Source organism: Acinonyx jubatus, chromosome X, assembly GCF_027475565.1.
Source record: "Acinonyx jubatus isolate Ajub_Pintada_27869175 chromosome X, VMU_Ajub_asm_v1.0, whole genome shotgun sequence".
NCBI lineage: Eukaryota > Metazoa > Chordata > Mammalia > Carnivora > Felidae > Acinonyx > Acinonyx jubatus.
Window position 1 is genome coordinate 91,172,316 of NC_069389.1, and position 17,762 is coordinate 91,190,077.

The window sequence follows — 17,762 nt, forward strand, 5'->3', positions numbered from 1 at the left end:
TGCTTGAATATCCTGTGTCGACTGGTGGACGAGTAGTCTTTACTTGTGTTGGATATGATAACTGTATAATATACTAACTTTCTATTAAAATCATAAATAGCTGTTATCTGATTATACTTGGCAAAGGTGAATTTTTTAGTATGGCAATTATATGTTTTAAGTGTTTTTTAACGTTTATTTATTTTTGAGAGAGACAGAGAGAGACGGTGTGAGCGGGGGAGGGGCAGAGAGAGAGGGAGACACAGAATCCGAAGCGGGTTCCAGGCTCCGAGCTGTGAGCACAGAGCCCGATTCGGGGCTGGATCTCACGAACCAGGAGATCATGACCTGAGCCCAAGTGGGACGCTTAACCAACGGAGCCACCCAGGCGCCCTGACAATTATATGTTTTATTAGAAAATCCCTACAGTACATTTGAGGTTGAGAGGAAAATTCCTACAATATTCATTAGTTTTAAGGATAGTTTTTGAATCAAAGGATTTCCCCCCAAAATGTTCTAAATCTGTGCCACATTAATATAATCTTCTGAAGAATAATCTGAACATTTGTGACTAATTCACTTTTGATCTAGTATCTGCTCAGAGGCCGTGATAACCACAGGGATAAGTTTTGAATTATGAGTCTATAATTTCTGAGCAATGGAAACTGACAAAAATTAAACCTCTGCATTTATTATTACTTATAAAATTCTTGCATGCTTTATTATAAAAAGTCAAATGTCTAAGAATGATCTCAGGTGACTACCTATTCTATAGTTTTTAAAACCTTCAGTGTCAGATTGAATCTCTTCAGTGTGAGAGAAAATAATCTGCTTCATCACCATAATGAGCTCATGGAATTTCCAGAAACCTAATGTAAACGTTTTTAATGGAATAATCTTTAACTTCCAAATTTTGTTAAAACGTCAGGTAGAAACTCTGGCATTTTTTTTAAGTTCATTTTTTAAGTTTATTTTTTGACAGAGCAAGAGCATGAGTTGGGGAGGGGCAGAGAGAAAAGGGAGAGAGAGAATCCCAAGCAGGCTCTTTGCCCTTAGCACGGAGCTGATGCGGGGCTCAAACTCACGAACCGTGAGATCATGACCTGAGACAAAACCAAGAGTCAGATGCTTAACCAACTGAGCCACCCAGGTGCCCCAACACTGGCAGTTTCTTACTATTTTTTTAGAATGTTTATTTATTATTGAGAGAGAGAGTGAGAGAGAGAGAGAGCATGAGCAAGGGAGGGGCGGAGAGAGGGGGAGACAGAATCCGAAGCAGGCTCCAGGCTCCGAGCTGTCAGCACAGAGCCCGACGCAAGGCTCGAACTCACAAACTGTGAGATCATGACTTGAGGTTGGTCACTCAAGCAACTGAGCCACCCAGGCGCCCCAGGTTCTATTTTTTATCAGTATTATGTGTGGCCAGGTCTGGAAAAGAAAGACTAAGGAACAGTTTGAGGACAGAAAATGTGATTGAAACATGATTAATCTTTCTTCAGTGTCAAAGCATAGGAAAGGTAACAGTAAAAATGAGTTATAAATGGTGAGCTTTAGAAGATAGAAGGAAATGTCCACGGTTTTTGATACGGTCATAGACTTCTGTCCTCTCCAGGCACAATTTGAAAAAACAAACAAACAAACAAACAAACAAACAAACAAAAAAACCACAGCTCTTATTCTTAGGATCATTTCACTTCACACCTTAAATCTCTTCAAGTCTCTCCCTTTCCTTTCCCTTGGATCAGTCAAGTGCTTTATCCCCAGCACTTGGCTAAGGAATGTGGGAGCTACATGGAAAGGACATTTATATGGCTCTTCCTCTCAAAAAATTGTCTTTAGTACACATTTAGTACACGGCAAAACCCTTTGAACATCTTCCCTTTCCTCACCAACCACCTCCTCTCATCTGGATGGTCCTCTTCTCTCCCCCTTCATCCAACTACATTCTAGATCCTTCCTGCACGGCTGTATTGAAATGACGCTAACGTCACCAGCTATCTTCTTTCAGACAAATCGCACAACGTGAACTCTGTTCCTTCTCAAAACAGTCTCCATTGACATTTTCCTTTTTGCCTATTTTTCCATTTTTATTTTCTTCCCTCCTTGATTTTTCCTTTTCTCTAATTTAATGCCTACTCTCTGCTGCTTTAACACTTGACTCTTAAACTACGACTTTACTAGAATCCAAAATCGTGGGGTTTTCCTTGTTGTTTTTATCTCCCAATACAGAGCCATGTGGATGCTCTTCCATAAGCTAAATTTAATATGTGTAAAATTGAGATGACATGCAAAGTTGATTTCCCTTTCTCATCTTTGTAGTCTTTCGCAAATGAATTGAATATATAGTATTCTACAGACCACAGGATGCGCATATATCTCTCACCCCTTGGATGGCAAATTGGCATGGAAAACTAGGTATCCCTTAAAGAGAGCACAACGCTGGTTTTCCCGGTGAACCATCAAGTTACTGTTCAATGAATGCAGGAAGTGTAAGCATCACTAAATTCAGCAGGAAGTGTAGCATCGCTAAATTCATGCCCATGCAAAACCCTTAAAATGCCATCAAGAAGGAGTCAAAATAGGAGCTGTGTACTGAAGAGCTCTTAGTTCCCATGACAGTCAGTCATTCTTTTATTTAGAGCTGTTACAGGAACCACACCAATTAGCTCTGAAATTAACACATTACCAAGTCTAGCCTGAGGCCATGTGGGAAGGCCCACAGTGGGTTTTTATTTTCCATATTTCACTTCCAAGATGGTTATTGATAATGGCTCTTAAGTATTTTTTAGTGATACTGATAAACTTTGAGTGTTTGAAACTAATTTCTGAATATACACTGGGGACCTTATTTTGGCTCAGTTGTTCTCAAGTATTCACACTATTTTTGACAATATATGCTATTTGACACATAACGTATGTTGACATATGAGGACAGATTTCATAGGCATCAATTACATGTAATGCTCAGGGTATGAGTCTTGCTTAATTAAAATTCCACATTAGGGGCGCGTGGGTGGCTCAGGTGGTTAAGCGTCTGATTTCGGCTCAGGTCATGATCTCATGGTTTGTGAGTTCCAGCTCCGCATCGGTCGGTCTGCTGTCAGTACAGAGCCTGTTTCGCATCCTCAGACCCCCATTCTCTGTGCCCCTCCACAGCTCACACGCATGCGCGCTCTTTCTCTCTCAAAAATCAGCATTTAAAAGAAAAAAAAAAAGAAAAAATTGAAAAAATTAAAAAAATAATTGAAGTTATTCTGCAATATCTTGTATAAAATTGTACTGTTTGAGAACTACACGAAAACTACGATTTGTTCCCCTTTTTGACCTAGCAAGTGCAGTTACCGTTATTGATGTCGGAAGATCTTACAAAGCTTTAGCGAGAACATGAAAAATTTGTGACTAGTGTTGCAGAAAGAAATAAGAGATTAGTCCAAATATGTATTTACTGATCTTGAACTTATGTCTGTGATTTAACCTGTGATTTTTCCCTTCATGCTTGATATAGTTAATTCATTACAGGTTGATCAACCATCATTTTCTCTACACAAAAGAGAAATATATATGTATATATAGAGAATATATATGTATATCATACATATATATGTATATATGCACACATGTATATATGCACACATACACATATAAATGTGTATACATATTCTTATAATACTTTCACATTGTCACATGACCAAACACAATTTCTATGAGAGCCACATAGATTCTCATTTAAAATGAATCACTCTATCAGTTATGCCACCAGTGATTTTTTCTTAATTTTAGAAAACACAAGTCTTCCCGAACTTGAATACTGAGTTCACAGGTATACTTTTTTTTCGTTCAACACAACCATGAGAATCTCATTATGAAAGATTGGCGGGGTCTGAGAGATTTGCAGATTAGAGTGCTCAGTTAGTGTTGTTTTGTTATGGGTTTGTTTTTTGTTTCTCTCTCTCTCTCTGTCTCTTTTTTTTTTTTGTTTCTCTTGTTGTCTTATCCAAGGCTTTAAGAGGTTTTGTATTCCCTCCTCTTTTTGTAGGATTACTCACAAAACATTTCTCATTGCAAAATATTGTCATAGTGACTTAGCCCTTTGGGGAAACATGTAATGTACCGTTACTCACTTTACATAATTTATATAATTTATTCCTGTCCATCGTATTATATTTCTAAACTTTTACCACCAATCCGGGAGCACTTTGTGTCAGGTTTAGTCAGTTTTAGTGAACAACAAAAAATGCAAATTTTAACAGTACAGAAAGATACTACTTTGTCCTTAAGGTATTTTAGTTAATAAACTGGACATCTATATACATAATATACTTTTGTGATTATTACTTGTGAGATTTGGAACTTAGAAAAATAAATAATTGTTTTTTAATTTTTCCATTGATATTCCTTGGGAAAATATACATGTAAAAAAGATGACAAGAGCAATTAATTTTTTTTTAATTTTTTTTAATGTTTATTTATTTTTGAGACAGGGAGAGACAGCATGAACGGGGGAGGGTCAGAGAGAGAGGGAGACACAGAATCTGAAACAGGCTCCAGGCTCTGAGCTGTCAGCACAGAGCCTGACGCGGGGCTCGAACTCACGGACCGTGAGATCATGACCTGAGCCGAAGTCGGACGCTTAACCGACTGAGCCACCCAGGTGCTCCAAGAGCAATTAATTTTTAAAGAAATGTGGCAGTTTGAGTGGCAATAAATAGGACTCTACCATGGCTGAGAATAAGGATAATATAATGTTGAATGAGATGGTTATCATATCGAGTTATGGCAAACACAGTTTCAATTGATTTGTTACCAATTGAATGATATCGGAATGAAGCGTATTTTACTTTGAAGCTTTTAAATTATATTAATTTTTAGGTTCTTGAAAAGCAAGCATTAGGAACAATTTTTATATTTTAATATTGGGAAAAGAGAAGGATTTTGATGTCTCTTGAGGACAAAGATGCAAAATAAGACCTTTTTGTCTTTCTGTATCCTTTTTTATTTTTCCTGTCACTTATTTGCAGACCTCCCAGGAAAAGGGATTTATGCATTGCCTGGCGGCATTTTATGGGACAAAAATGGTCTGACTAATGATCTGGCGAATGTCACTCGATCTCTCCCATAGAATATTTTGTTTCTGAATACCGGAGGCCATATTTTATGCATTGCTGTAATGAAAGAGACGGTTATGAGGAAGATTTTGTGTAGGTAGCATTGATAGAACTCACAAGTGAGAGGTGAGGGATAAGAAGGAAGAATAAATTAAATTTGTAGCTTGAGTGACTAGAATAATAGCGCTACTAAATGAGATGGGAAATATAAGGAGGTACAATTTGTTCCAGTCAAATTTTACTCCCAGACTTCTAAAAGGAACTACAAGACACTAAAAAAGACTATCAACAAATTTTTCTCACATCCCTTGGAAATACTCCTAAATCAGACAGAACAGAGGATTTTTCAATGTTATCCCACATTCTCAAGCTATTCAAGACTCTCTTTCTGCCCCTTCTCCCACCACAACTACATTTTTTTGTCATTGACACCCACTGCAGCCCATTTATTTTGGTATAAACCCAGTGCTGCTCTCTGGAGAATATTGTTGGTTGATGCAAAAGTACAAATAAAGCTAGGTGAATGCAGATTCCTTCAAGTTGAAGAAAATAAATTAGGAATGTTGCACAAAATATGTTCACTTCATAAAAGTATTTAGAATCGGGGGTGCCCGGGGGCTCAGTCGGTTAAACTTCGACTCTTGATTTCAGCTTAGGTCACGATCTCTTGGTGCGTTCGATTGAACCCCTCATGGGGCTCCACACTGAGCGTGGAAGGTGCTTGGGATTCTCTCTCTCTCCCTGTCTCTCTGCCCCCCCCCTCAAATAAATAAACTTTTTAAAAAAAAACACTTATTTTAGTTTTCCATGTTCCTAGAAAATGAAACCTTTGATACATGTTATACTTGCTACTTAATTATGACATCACAAACTTTCCCCCAATGCTTTGCAAATTAAGAAGCGTATATTCTTAACTTCTTTCTCCAAACACCGATTGGAAGCTATGTGTGCTCTAAGAAGAGATTTAGTAGAAGTAGAAATAGAGTGCATGCAAGAAATTTTTAAGAAAACTAAAAAAAAGGAAAGAAACATTACGACGGTTGTATATGTAAATAAACGCAAACTTTATTCTCTGCCATTTTTTATCACTTATATGTTTCTTATCACTTAATAAGTACATTTAAGTTTACCTAATTGGTTGTAATGCAAGTTATTTGGACATTTCACTAATTTTCTTTTTCTTTTTTTTTTCTCTTTCCCCAGAAAGGATGGAATTATGAATTCAATCTGTTACATTTCCACTTCTCAACTTTAAACTTTGGTTGCTTAACACCGAAGCAATCATGGTGAACCCGAGGAAAGCGGTGCATTCGTTCCTGTAAGGATGTTATTACTTACTATTTTCTAAAGGATAACTCTTTTAATGGTAGCTTGCTCAAAAATGTTAAAATGTTAAATTTTTAACATGTTAAATGTTAAATGTTAAAATGCTCAAAAATGATCATTCAGCTAGATTTGCCTCAAATTGCATAAATGACTTGCACCCCGTAGATTAATATTCTGGGTGTTTCCTGTTCAAAAGTAAATGGAAAAAGCCCCAATAACTTGGGCTTCAATTAAACACAACTGCTTATGTATTCAAATAAATAATATGGCAATAAGATCTTAAATTCAAAAACAATTCCAGTGTTCAGGGTTGCTTTCTCTATGGTTCAAATGTAGAAACGGGAAAGGTCCTTTCCTTTTCCTTCCTGCATGGACTAAGCAACCAAGAGGGTAAAGTGTCTCCACAAGTTTCTGCTTTTATGAAGAATGGCTGAGAGGCACCTGCTTGGCTCAGTCAATTAAGTGTCTGACTCTTGATTTCGGCTCAGGTCATGATCTCACGGTTCAAGAGTTCGAGCCCTGCATCAGGCTCTTTGCGAACAGCACAAACAGCGCAAAGCCTGCTCGGGATTTTCTCTCTCTGCCTCTCCCCTGCTCACGCTCTTTTTCAAAATAAATAAATAAACATTAAAAAAAAGGAAGAGTTGAGGTTGCAAAAGAATGGGTCGGAAGTCAGGGAGTAGAGGCTGGGGGTGTAGCTAGCCAGAGGAAAACAATGCCATCCTCCAAATTCTTGACACAATGACCCAGAAGTTAAGGTCAGTAGATTGCCACATAAAGGAAATAAGAATTTGGATCCAGTACTGGGCAATGCTAAATGTAATCTAATCCAAATATATCTTCTTTTTAACTTAAGAAAATGTTGGGCTGCTTTCTTCTAAACCCACTCTTTGAGAAATGGGACATGGAAAAAAAGATCCGGGGGTCTGTCAATTTTGATCAGTACAGTTGGGAAGCCTGGAGTCACCTTGCTCCTACCGTCTCCTCTATGATTTCTGTAAAAGAGCTCATCCAGGAAAAAGCTGATGGAGGAGTGTCGGTTAAAAGCACATCAACGCTGGAACCTCTGCAAGACATGCCCCGAGAGCCGTATCTTGGATGTCATTGTACGTGGTGGTGACGTTAGTCTCAGAGGTGTGGGACTCTGAAAGAACAAGAACAGACAGGAAAAGGAAAGGGTGAAGGACGGTGATAAAGAAAGATAGAGAAGAGTCAAGTATGGGAAATGAAAGGACAGATGTTTCTATTCCGTGCCCCTGGGCCAACTCAGCGGGTAGCCACTGGTCCATATGCCAAAATGTAGGACTGTCATTAAGGGCACCAAATTATTCTGTATGAAATTAACTCCATACAGAATTTCGTCCATTCTATTAAGAGAAACAAGGTACCATCCATCTTTTCCCATGGTGCCCATTGGCATAGGCCATGCAAAAACACAGTAGATGTAAAATGTATACATTTTTACATCAAATGATCATCCTGTTCCTCTCCTAAGAATATAGAATCATATGCTCATTAAACATTTAGCAGCACGGAATAAATTGGCTGCGTTGTTCACAGAGAAACTGTGGTTTTTGTGTGCATGTTTTCTGAGACTTCTGTGGTCTTAATAACAATTAAGCTTTAGGAGCAAGACTTACATTCTTTTTCTTCTTTTTTTTTTTTGTAAAAGGACTGTATATGTGTCACTGAGTATGCAACTATTAGAAATTAGGTTTAATTGTAATATAGCCAATTCTTGATTACAAAACTATAGAAAACAGGTTTGACCTTTAATAAAAATTATAATGCTTTGCCCATAGTGGTACTCAATAAGAATTTATTAAATTTAATTGAGTTGACCCCAGGAAACTAAAGAAGATACCTTTCAGGATCTTCCCAATAAGACTATTTTATAACTGTCAATAGATATATTTAGATTCTATAAGCTTCCTTAGCAGTTCAGTATTTGTCTCTGGACACTTTAATGAAAATTAAAAATATATCTGACCGGCAGAGGAAGGCAAGATCACCACTTCAAGTGCTTTTCTACCCACAATAAGACACTCAAATTATAAAATTGGTAATTGTCCACTAGTATTTCATGTATTTTTTATATATGATTGTATCCTGCATTCCTCTATTATTCTTAGAGAAATATGGAAAGACTTTGATGTTTTCACAACTTACTTAGAAAACTGAAGTTGGATGCGTATTCCCTAGGCAACTTTGATGCTTTCACAACTGACCATTGAAGATGCAGCATTTTACTGTGAGCATAAACTTTTGTGGGACTACCGGAGATGATCGTTAGTGATTGCAAACTGGAAATTAAAAAAAAAAATTTAATGTTTTCATTTTGGGGAGACAGAGAGACAGAGCGCGGGCGGGGGAGGGGCAGAGTGAGAGGGAGACACAGAATCTGAAGCAGGCTCCGGGCTTGGAGCTCCAAGCTGTCAGCACAGAGCCCGACGCGGGGTTCGAACCCACGCGAAGGGCAGGATCATGACCTGGGCTGAAGTCGGATGCCTAACCGACTGAGCTACCCAGGTGCCCCTAGACTAGAAATTTTTTTAAGTTTATTTATTTATTTATTTTGAGAGAGAGAGAGAGGAGAGAGAGGAGAGAGAGAGAGAATGAGAATGCTGGAGGGGCAGAGAGAGAGAGAGAGAGAGAGAGAAAGAGAAAGAATCCTAAGCAGGCTCCACACTGTCAGCCCAGAGCCCAATGTGGGGCTGGAACTCACGAACCATGAGATCACGACCTGAGCCAAAACCAAGAGTTGGATGCTTAACCGACAGAGCCCCCAGGCACCCCTAAACTAGATTTTTTTTTTTAAATGCCGGAAGGACACGTTTTTCATCAGGCAGGCCAGAAAAGACCCAGTTTAAAATTACTGCCTGAGCTTAGTTTTGCATAAAGAGGTATCGTACTAAAAAAATAAGATCAGGATTTGAATTCATCACCAATTATGAAATACATGAGTTTGGGCATAGTTACCACAAAATACTTTTGTTTTAACTTTGAAGACAAAAAGAAAGCTCCAATATTTACTGAGGGCCTATTATGACAAAGGTACTATTTTCAGGACTTTACATGAATTACTGAATTTTCACAACAATCGTATGATAGAGAACATCCTTGTTGTACAGATGAAGAAATTGAGGCTCTGAGAGGTTAAGTGACTGGTCAAAAAAATCATTGAGGCCATGAGGTTAGAAAACTGACCACATGCCCAAAGCAGCAATTACAGTGACAGAATAATTTAAGCTGAGAGCAAAGAACTTGCTTCTATTTATTTGGTCCTTTATTTCAATACTTTCCACTCACACTAATCACAGATTACTCATGATACAGATTTTTTGACTCATCTATCATTTTCGGTATTGTTTTTTATGTTCCAGGAAAAGAATACAGCCAGCATTTGAAAGAATTCACAGATTATTTGAAAAAAAAAATCACTATCTATGTCACCCTCTGTATGTTGCTTAGAATGCCAGGTAACTTTGACTAATGAGGAAGTTATGATAAGCAAAATGTCTGAAATAGTAGTTTTCTATCCTCTGTAGAATGAGAGAGTCAAAATATTTTCATGACTGCTGCGTTATCTTAAAAGACATAGACATGCATTAGCAAGATATTAAGAGAAATGATTTTTAAATCCTCTAGAAAATTACTACAACATTTTACTTGAATTTTAAAATGCTAATAATTGTTCAGCCCAAGTGTTCCAGTTTAAGTTGAGAAAGTATTGCGTGTGTGCAACTCCGTGCGTATAATAATTAGCGATCGTTATGACAGTCATAATCAAAACATAGAATGCACATTCGCAGGCAATCCTTGCCTTTAAGCAAGAAATATTGAATATGCTTGTCTTTCTTGTCTATTGTATTCATGAAAATAAACGTTAGTTTTATTCGATCCTTTAGGGATGTACCCTTTGAGAGGGCACGTGATGTATGGAACCTCCATAAATCTCATATCACTCCTGGGGGAAGTTAAATTGGGGTGAGCGAAACATAACCACGTCCATCTCTGTTGCATTAGTTTGCCACCCGGCCTGACATTCCTACTAGCAGAATCTGCAAAACCACGGTCATGAGAAATGCACATTTTAAATTACCGAGGAGATTTTGTATCCAGCACAGGAAAAGCAGCGAACCCGTAGGAACTGGTCATCACCACAAATCAATCATTGTTCAGCCTGGAACAGGGCCCAGAAAACATAGGACAGAAATGAGGAGAGTGTTAGACAGAAGGAAAGTTTATTAATATGTATGGACCCGCATAAAGTCACTCTGCAGCTGTGAGAAGGTAAGAAGAGTTCTAGAAAGAACTCTCTTGGGTTGCCAAAACCCACTCTCCCTCTTCCAACATCTTGCCTGAAGTTTGTCTGAGGACAATTTATTCCTTCTTAGCTTTTCATTTAAAAAGGCAATGTTCAATTTTCTTGTCACAGTCCTGGATACTTAAAGGACAATCTCCTTTCCTTCTGTTGTCATTTGTCTCAGAAAACATATAGAAGAAATTACTATTTAAAACATATAAAAACAGACCATTACAGGAAATCAAGCAATACTTTGGCTTTATATTGCTTGTATAGAGCAGATGTTTAAAACACAGGCTTTGAAATCAGTGACACCTGAATACGGACCCTGCCCCTGCCACCTCGTGGCCCATACTGGCTGGAGAAAGTCACTTAACCTCTCTGAACCTCAGTCTCCTCGGCTACATGATGGGTACAAACCAATACTGACCCCACGAAGTTGCTGTGTGAGACCCAACGAGATTATATATTTATATGTCCATAAGTTAAGTGCTTGACTCATAATGAGCTCTCAATAAAAATATCCTTGGATAGAAAGAAGAAATACTGAGATTTAATTAAGAGACCGGAAATATTGATGATGGTAATGATTCTTGAAGGCAAAGTAGTTGTTTTGCATAAGCAATTTATTGCGTATAAGCAATACAATATGAACCTGACGATTTTTTTTTCTTCATTTTCAGTGTGCACCTCATTGGCCTACTGGTTTGGCAATTTGATATTTCTGTGAGCCCTGTTGCAGCTCTAGTAACTGACATTTTCAATACCTCCGATGGTGGACGCTTCAAATTCCCAGACGGGGTACAAAACTGGCCAGCACTTTCCATCGTCATAATAATCATCTTGACGATAGGTGGCAACATTCTCGTTATCATGGCAGTAAGCTTGGAAAAGAAACTGCACAATGCCACCAATTACTTCTTAATGTCCCTAGCCATTGCTGATATGCTAGTGGGACTACTTGTCATGCCGTTGTCTCTGCTGGCAATCCTTTATGGTAAGTACACTTTTATTAGTTTTGAAAAACCTCAGATTAGATCGTAAATCTGCGCCAGGTATCACGGTAAACACCCATACGGTTAATGATTCCACTCGTATCATTTGGAAAATGAAGACAAGAGCAAACTGCATGACGGAAGAATTGGATGTGTGCACCATATTCATGAAATAAATCCGTAGCAGAGTCTTCACAAAGCAAAACAGACATTTTGTGGTATATTAAAATCATCCAGAGATGCTCTATTGCCCCGTCTCCAGTTGTTAACAATGACAGTTGCCTTGCAATGTACAGAATGGGACAGTGGCAGAAACCTGTTCTCCCCCCTATGTTCTGGGCAGTACACAGACCTGGTATCATCTCTTATACAAAGAAGGAAAAAGAAACTCATCGTCTTTCATAAATATATTGGAAGTGATCTTTTTAAATGTTGGCCAACTAAGTGCTTGGCACATATTAAATACTCAATAACAGCCATTCGTCTTCATGGAGTCTATAATTTATGTTTTTACAAGGCGGTAGGGGCTAACAAATTAATGACTAATTACATAAGTGCCAGGTCACATCATCACAATAAAATCCAGGCATTTAAAGTTTTCATGATATTGATTTTAGAGAGGTTTTTAATGTTTCCTTTTCATGTTGTGCCGTCTCTTTACCCTATGCATTTCATATTTTGTATTTTTATTCAAGTGTAATTAACATACCGTGTTATATTAGTTATATTAGTTTCAGGTGTATTAGTGATTAGTGTTATAGTGTTGCATAGTGTAACTAGTGTTATATTAGTTATGTGAGTTTCAGGTGTACAATATAATGATTGAACAATTCTATGTTCTTCAAAGCTCATCAGGATAATAGCACTCTTACTGCCCTTCATCTATGTCACTCATCCCCCCCCACACTTCCCCTCTGGCAAATACCAGCTTGTTCTCTGTATTGAAGAGTCTGGTTTTTTTTTTTTAATTTGTCTTTTTTAATTTGTTTTGTTTCTTAAATTCCACATATGAGTGCAATCATATGGTATTTGACTTTCTGACTGACGTCAATTAGCATTATACTTTCTAGGTCCATCGTATTGTTGCAAATTACAAGATTTCATTCTCTTTTATGGCTGAGTAATACTCCATAGTATCTATAGGCCACATTTTCTTTCTTCATTTATCTATCGATGGGCACTTGGGTTGCTTCCATATCTTGGCTATTGTAAATAATGCTGCAGTAACCACAGGGATGCATATATGTTTTTGAATTAGTGTTTTCATTTTCTCTGGTTACATACCCAGTAGTGAAATGACTGGATCATATGATTATTCTATTTTTTTAATTTTAAACATAAAGAAAACATCCTCAGGGATTCCAGGTAAAAATAAGGAATGATCTATAGGAGCAAAAGAATGAGACTGACCTCACAAGTAACAAAAACAACAAAGCAAAGGAATAGTGAAGCAATATTTTTCAAAAAGCCAACCATTTGTAAGACGTTTTTTCAAAGGCAAATCTATAAAGAGAGAGAACAGATCACTAGTTTCCAGGGACTGAAAGTGGGAGGATGGCTGAAAAGGAGTATTTATTTGGTATATCTTGGTCTGGTAGTGGTGTATATTGTACAGATATATATATATATACATATATATATATATATACACACACACATACATATATGCATATATATAATTGTATATACACATATAATTTATATACATATATACATATATTACACATATATAATTACATATACATATATAATTTAAATTTTACATATATACATCTATAATCTATAATATATATTTTTTATTATACAATATAAATATAATATCATATATATGATATATAATATCATATATATATACACTCAAATATCATATATATACACTCAAAATTTGAAAAACTATAAATCCTTGTGTGCAATTTTAAAAGGGTGAATTTTACTGTATATAAAGTATACTTTAAACTAAAAAACAGAAAAAATATACTCAAAGTTTGAAATGAAGAGTTTTACATCCAGACATGCTAGCCATCGAGGCTATAAAAAGTTCAAAACTATGTTAAACTCAGAGAGTTCTGAACCCATAAGCCGTGCTTAAGAAATTAAATGGTGGGGACACCCAGGTGGCTCAGTCGGCTAAGCGTCCAACTTCAGCTCAGGTCATGATCTCACAGTTTGTGGGTTCGAGCCCCACGTTGGGCTCTGTGCTGACAGCTCAGAGCCTGGAGCCTGCTTCGGGTTCTGTGTCTCCCCCTCTCTCTGCCCATCCCCTGCTCATGCTCTGTCTCTCTCTCTCTCTCAAAAACAAATAAAAGTTAAAAAATTAAAAAAACAAAATAAATGGTGGATGACATTCAACTAACCAAGGAATGACTGGGAAAATTTCATCCAAAAGACTGATGATGAGCATTTAATATGAGTAATTTTATTTATTTTTTTTAAATTTTTTTTCAACGTTTATTTATTTTTGGGACAGAGAGAGACAGAGCATGAATGGGCGAGGGGCAGAGAGAGAGGGAGACACAGAATCGGAAACAGGCTCCAGGCTCTGAGCCATCAGCCCAGAGCCCGACGCGGGGCTCGAACTCACGGACCGCGAGATCGTGACCTGGCTGAAGTTGGACGCTTAACCGACTGCGCCACCCAGGCGCCCCAATATGAGTAATTTTAGAGTGAAGACAAGAATAAAGGTGATATAAGGGCAGAAGAGCACTGTTATAGGTTACACAATACATATTATATGTTATTTATTCTAAAAAATTTTTTTAAAAATGCAATTAAATTTAGGAAGAGAATAGAAAGGGAAAGAGGAAGAGGAAAGTAAAATAATTTTATTGATTTTTCTATACACAAAAGGTGGGAGTTAAATGATACCATAAAAAAATTGGCAGGGCGCCTGGTGGCTCCGTGGTTAAGCATCTGACTTGGACTCAGGTCATGCTCTCACCGTTGGTAAGTCCCACATCGAGTGAACTCATGCCCTGCTTTGGGTGAGTTCGAGCCCCGCTTTGGGTAAAAACATGAGTCCTTGGTGAGCCCCGCTCCTCTTTCTCTTTCTCTCCTTCCCTCCCTCCCTCCCTCCCTCCCTCCCTCTCTCTCTCTCTCTGTCTCCCTTCTTCTCTCTCTGCCTCTTGCTCACTTGTGCCGTCTCTCTTTCTTAAGAAAAATTGGCAAGCCAGCGGGTGGAGCTACAGTGTATTATGCTAAGTGAAATACGTCAGTCAGAGAAAGACAAATACCATATGATTTCACTCATACGTGGAATTTAAGAAGAAAAAAAAAAGATCAACATGGGGGAAGAAAAGGGAGAGGCAAACCATAAAACAGACCCTTAACTATAGAGAACAAACTGAGGGATGCTGGAGGGGAGGTCGGGGGGGGATGGGTTAAATGGGTGTGATGGGCATTAAGGGGGGCACTTGTTGGCATGAGCACTGGGTGTTATACGTAAGTGATGAATTGCTAAATTCTATACCTGAAGTCAATACTACACTATATGTTAATTAACTAGAATTTAAATAAAAATTTGAAAAAAAAATTGGCAAACCAAAAATTAACAGAGTTAATAAGAAAACAGTGGTTTAAGGGCATTGAACATGATACAAAGAAAACATGATATAAATGTGATATTAAAGGGGTGCCTGGGTAGGGGTCAGTTAAGCGACTGACTTCGGGTCAGGTCATGATCTCACAGTTTGTGAGTCCGACCCCCACATTGGGCTCTGTGTGGACAGCTCAGAGCCTGGAACCTGCTTCGAATTCTGTGTCTCCCTCTCTCTCTGCCCCTCCCCCACTCACGGTCAGTCTCTCTCTTTCTCTCTCTTTCTGGCAAAAATAAATAAGCATTTAATAAATAGGTAGGTAAATAAATAAATAAATAAATGTGATATTAAAGTTAACCACTAAAACAAACAAGCAAAAACTTCCCAAAACATCAAAAGAAATATAATTAGTGAGAAAGAAAAAAAAAATCAACTGGAGGAAGAAACACAAGAAAATATAACATCACGCTCTCAACATTATGACAGGAAAACAAATATATCAGTAACAGCAACAAACTTGAATGAACCTAAAAGACAATTAAGAATGAAAAATTTTTACTTTGACTTAAAAAGGAAAACCCAACTATATTCTGTATACATGAGAAACTCTTAAAACCCAGTGATTTATAATGGTTAAAAATAAAGGAATGAGCAAAAGTGTACCAAGCAAATGGAAGCAGTATGAAAACAGAAATCATGATTTGAGGCCTAAGAAAGTAAATTTCAAATGAAAAAAGCAGTACAAGTAAAAAAGGATGCTTATTTATAATAAAAACCATAATTAACAATACAGATATAGCAGTTAAGCATATCTACACCACCAATGACACAGAAATACTTTTTATAAGGCAAAATGAAAGAACATGGAAGGAGACCTTTATGAATACATTCTGCTAATGGGAGATTTGAACATATCACATTCAGCATAACAAAGACCGGACCAAAAAATAAAAAGCATATATAGCTCTTACGGAAGTATGTTGAACTTGAAACTTAAAGTTCTATTTTCATAACCTTATTGAAAGAGAGTATACTTTCTTCATAAATACACATGGAACACTCACAAAAATCGATAAAATATTAGGCCACAAAGAAAATATTAAAGCAGTAAAAATATCACAAAAAGTACTTTCTGCTAAGAAGGCAATATTAAAAAATATTAACAAAAGTTTAAAGACCATTTCATGTTGATGTTACAGCAAATTTTTAAACAACCCTTCATCGGGGCACCTGGGTGGCTCAGTCGGTTAAGCATCCGACTTCGGCTCAGGTCATGATCTCACGGTCTGTAAGTTCGAGCCCCGCGTCAGGCTCTGTGCTGACAGCTCAGAGCCTGGAGCCTGTTTCAGATTCTGTGACTCCCTCCCCCGTTCATGCTGTCTCTCCCTGTCTCAAAAATTAATAAATATTAAAAAAAAAAACCAAAAAACTCTTCATCAAAAGGAGGCATGCAAACTGAAATTACAGATTTCTCTAGAAATATGATAGCATAAACACTGCATATAAAAATCTATACAATATGATAGCATAAACAATGCATATAAAAACTATACAATATACTTAAAGCAGTGATCAGTGGAAAATTCATAGCCCTAATCACATTTATCAGTAAAAATAAAAGCATACAAATGAATTAAATTCCCAGCAAGCAACCTTAAAAAAAAAAAAAAAAAAAAAAAACCTATAGGGGCCCCTGGGTGGCTCAGTAGGTTAAGCGTCCGACTTCGGCTCAGGTCATGATCTCGCGGTCCGTGAGTTGAAGCCCCGCGTCGGGCTCTGTGCTGTCACCACAGAGCCCACTTCAATCCCTGTCTCCCTCTCTCTCTGCCCCTCCTCTGCTGGTCCTCTCTCTCATTCTCTCTCTCAAAAGTAAATAAATAAACTTAAAATATATATATATATATATATAAAGTAAGCCAAAAGAAAGCACAAAGAAGAAAAAAAACTAAAGAGAAAAGCAGAAATTGAATGAGAATAGAAAACAATACACCTAATTAATAAATCGAAATCTTGGTTTAGAAAAATTTTTTTAAACAAAATAGAAAATCATCATCTAACTTTAAAAAGGGAAGAAAGCATAAATTTATAAAGTACGATATGATAAGGTGATTAACAAATGAAACAAAATTCCTTTTTTTTTTTAATTTTTTTTAACGTTTTATTTATTTTTGAGACAGAGAGAGACAGAGCATGAACAGGGGAGGGTCAGCGAGAGGGAGACACAGAATCTGAAACAGGCTCCAGGCTCTGAGCTGTCAGCACAGAGCCTGACGCGGGGCTCGAACTCACGGACCGCGAGATCATGACCTGAGCCAAAGTCGGCTGCTTAACCGACTGAGCCACCCAGGCGCCCCAAAACAAAATGCCTTTTTAAATCATGAGATAACTTTGTAGGTTTGTATGCAAGTCAATTCAGAACAATAGAAAATAGGTAATTTCCCAAGTGGAAGAATCCAATTACAATGGGCAGAGGACCTGAATAGACATTTTTTTTTTCAAAGAAGGCATACAGATACTC

The 17,762-nt window shown here is 37.4% G+C and overlaps 1 protein-coding gene across 2 annotated transcripts in view; it reads left to right on the forward strand.

Annotated features, from left to right (window-relative positions):
- Window positions 1-17,762, forward strand: part of HTR2C (5-hydroxytryptamine receptor 2C) — a 288,259-nt gene that overhangs the window by 124,980 nt on the left and 145,517 nt on the right. For both annotated transcript variants that reach the window (XM_027054887.2, XM_027054888.2), the window contains exons 3-4: window positions 6,288-6,402; window positions 11,400-11,713. In XM_027054887.2, the coding sequence (XP_026910688.1) occupies window positions 6,368-6,402; window positions 11,400-11,713 (349 nt within the window). In that variant the 5' untranslated portion in view covers window positions 6,288-6,367. The remainder of the gene's footprint in view (window positions 1-6,287; window positions 6,403-11,399; window positions 11,714-17,762) is intronic.